General features: G+C 70.0%; 1 protein-coding gene across 1 annotated transcript in view; it reads right to left on the bottom strand.

Moving 5' to 3' along the window:
• Nucleotides 1-638, bottom strand: part of EMIHUDRAFT_121801 (hypothetical protein) — a gene marked incomplete at both ends in the record, with an annotated part of 2736 nt that extends 2098 nt beyond the window's left edge. Inside the window, one exon of the mRNA XM_005793458.1 lies at nt 75-638. Within this exon, the coding sequence (XP_005793515.1) occupies nt 75-638 (564 nt within the window). The remainder of the gene's footprint in view (nt 1-74) is intronic.
• Between the last annotated feature and the right edge of the window lie 215 nt (nt 639-853).

Genomic DNA, 853 nt, shown 5'->3' with positions numbered 1-853 from the left:
GCCTTGGTGCAGAAGCCGCAGCGCGGCCATGCGACCAGCGTAAAGGCGGAGGCAGTCCCTCCCTCCTCCTCCACCGCCTTGGTCTGCTCCGCGAGGCGCCGCCGCACCGCCAGCCGGTCGTAGGGCGGGGAGTCTCGTCTTGCATAGTCGGCGTAGATGCCGCCGCCGGAGCCAGGAGCGCCTGCAAAGCCGCAGCGCAGCATCTCTGCCGGCGTCGCCTCTCCAAGCTCACAGTCGGGGAGCGGAAGGTAGGTCGCCGCTCCGCCAGCCGAGGGAGGAGGCGCCTCGATGGCGAGACGGACGCCCCGCATCAGCCCGTGCTCCCTCTTCTCTGTGCGGAGCGGCGGGTAGAGGCGGCAGGCGTGCTCCGCGATGAGCCGCCGCTGGAGCGTTGCGGCGCGGACAAGCGCAGCCACGCTCCCGTCAGCCGCCTCCGGCGTCCCAGCAGCCAAATGTCCGACTGGCTGCCACACATCGGCCACGAGCGCGTGGATGGGCGTCGGTGCCGCACCTCGGCCGGCGGTGAAGGCGACGTAGGACAGCAGCTGGCGGCGAGGGCACGGCGCTCTGGCTGCGAGGCTGGACGGACCGCAGAGGCCACGGGTGGCCGCAGCAGCCAGGATCAAGCCAGGTAGCATGGGCTAGACTGGCACCGTTCCTCGAGAGAGCAGCAGAGCTGGCGGCGGCGCGAGAATTGGAACGAGTTGGCGGGCGCGAGAGCTGGCGGCGCTGGTGGCGGCGCTGGGGCGAGAGAAGAGCGGTGCCGGCGAGGTGTCCGAACAAGTGGCCGATGTTTTCTTCTTGAGCACTGTGCACTGGATTGGGTCGATTCCGCATGGTACGGGACACCTCA

The sequence above is a fragment of the Emiliania huxleyi genome (assembly GCF_000372725.1).
Source record: "Emiliania huxleyi CCMP1516 unplaced genomic scaffold EMIHUscaffold_1006, whole genome shotgun sequence".
NCBI classification, from domain to species: Eukaryota; Haptophyta; order Isochrysidales; family Noelaerhabdaceae; genus Emiliania; species Emiliania huxleyi.
Note: the sequence above shows the minus strand (reverse complement) of the source record. Positions and strands in the feature narration are given on the sequence as shown.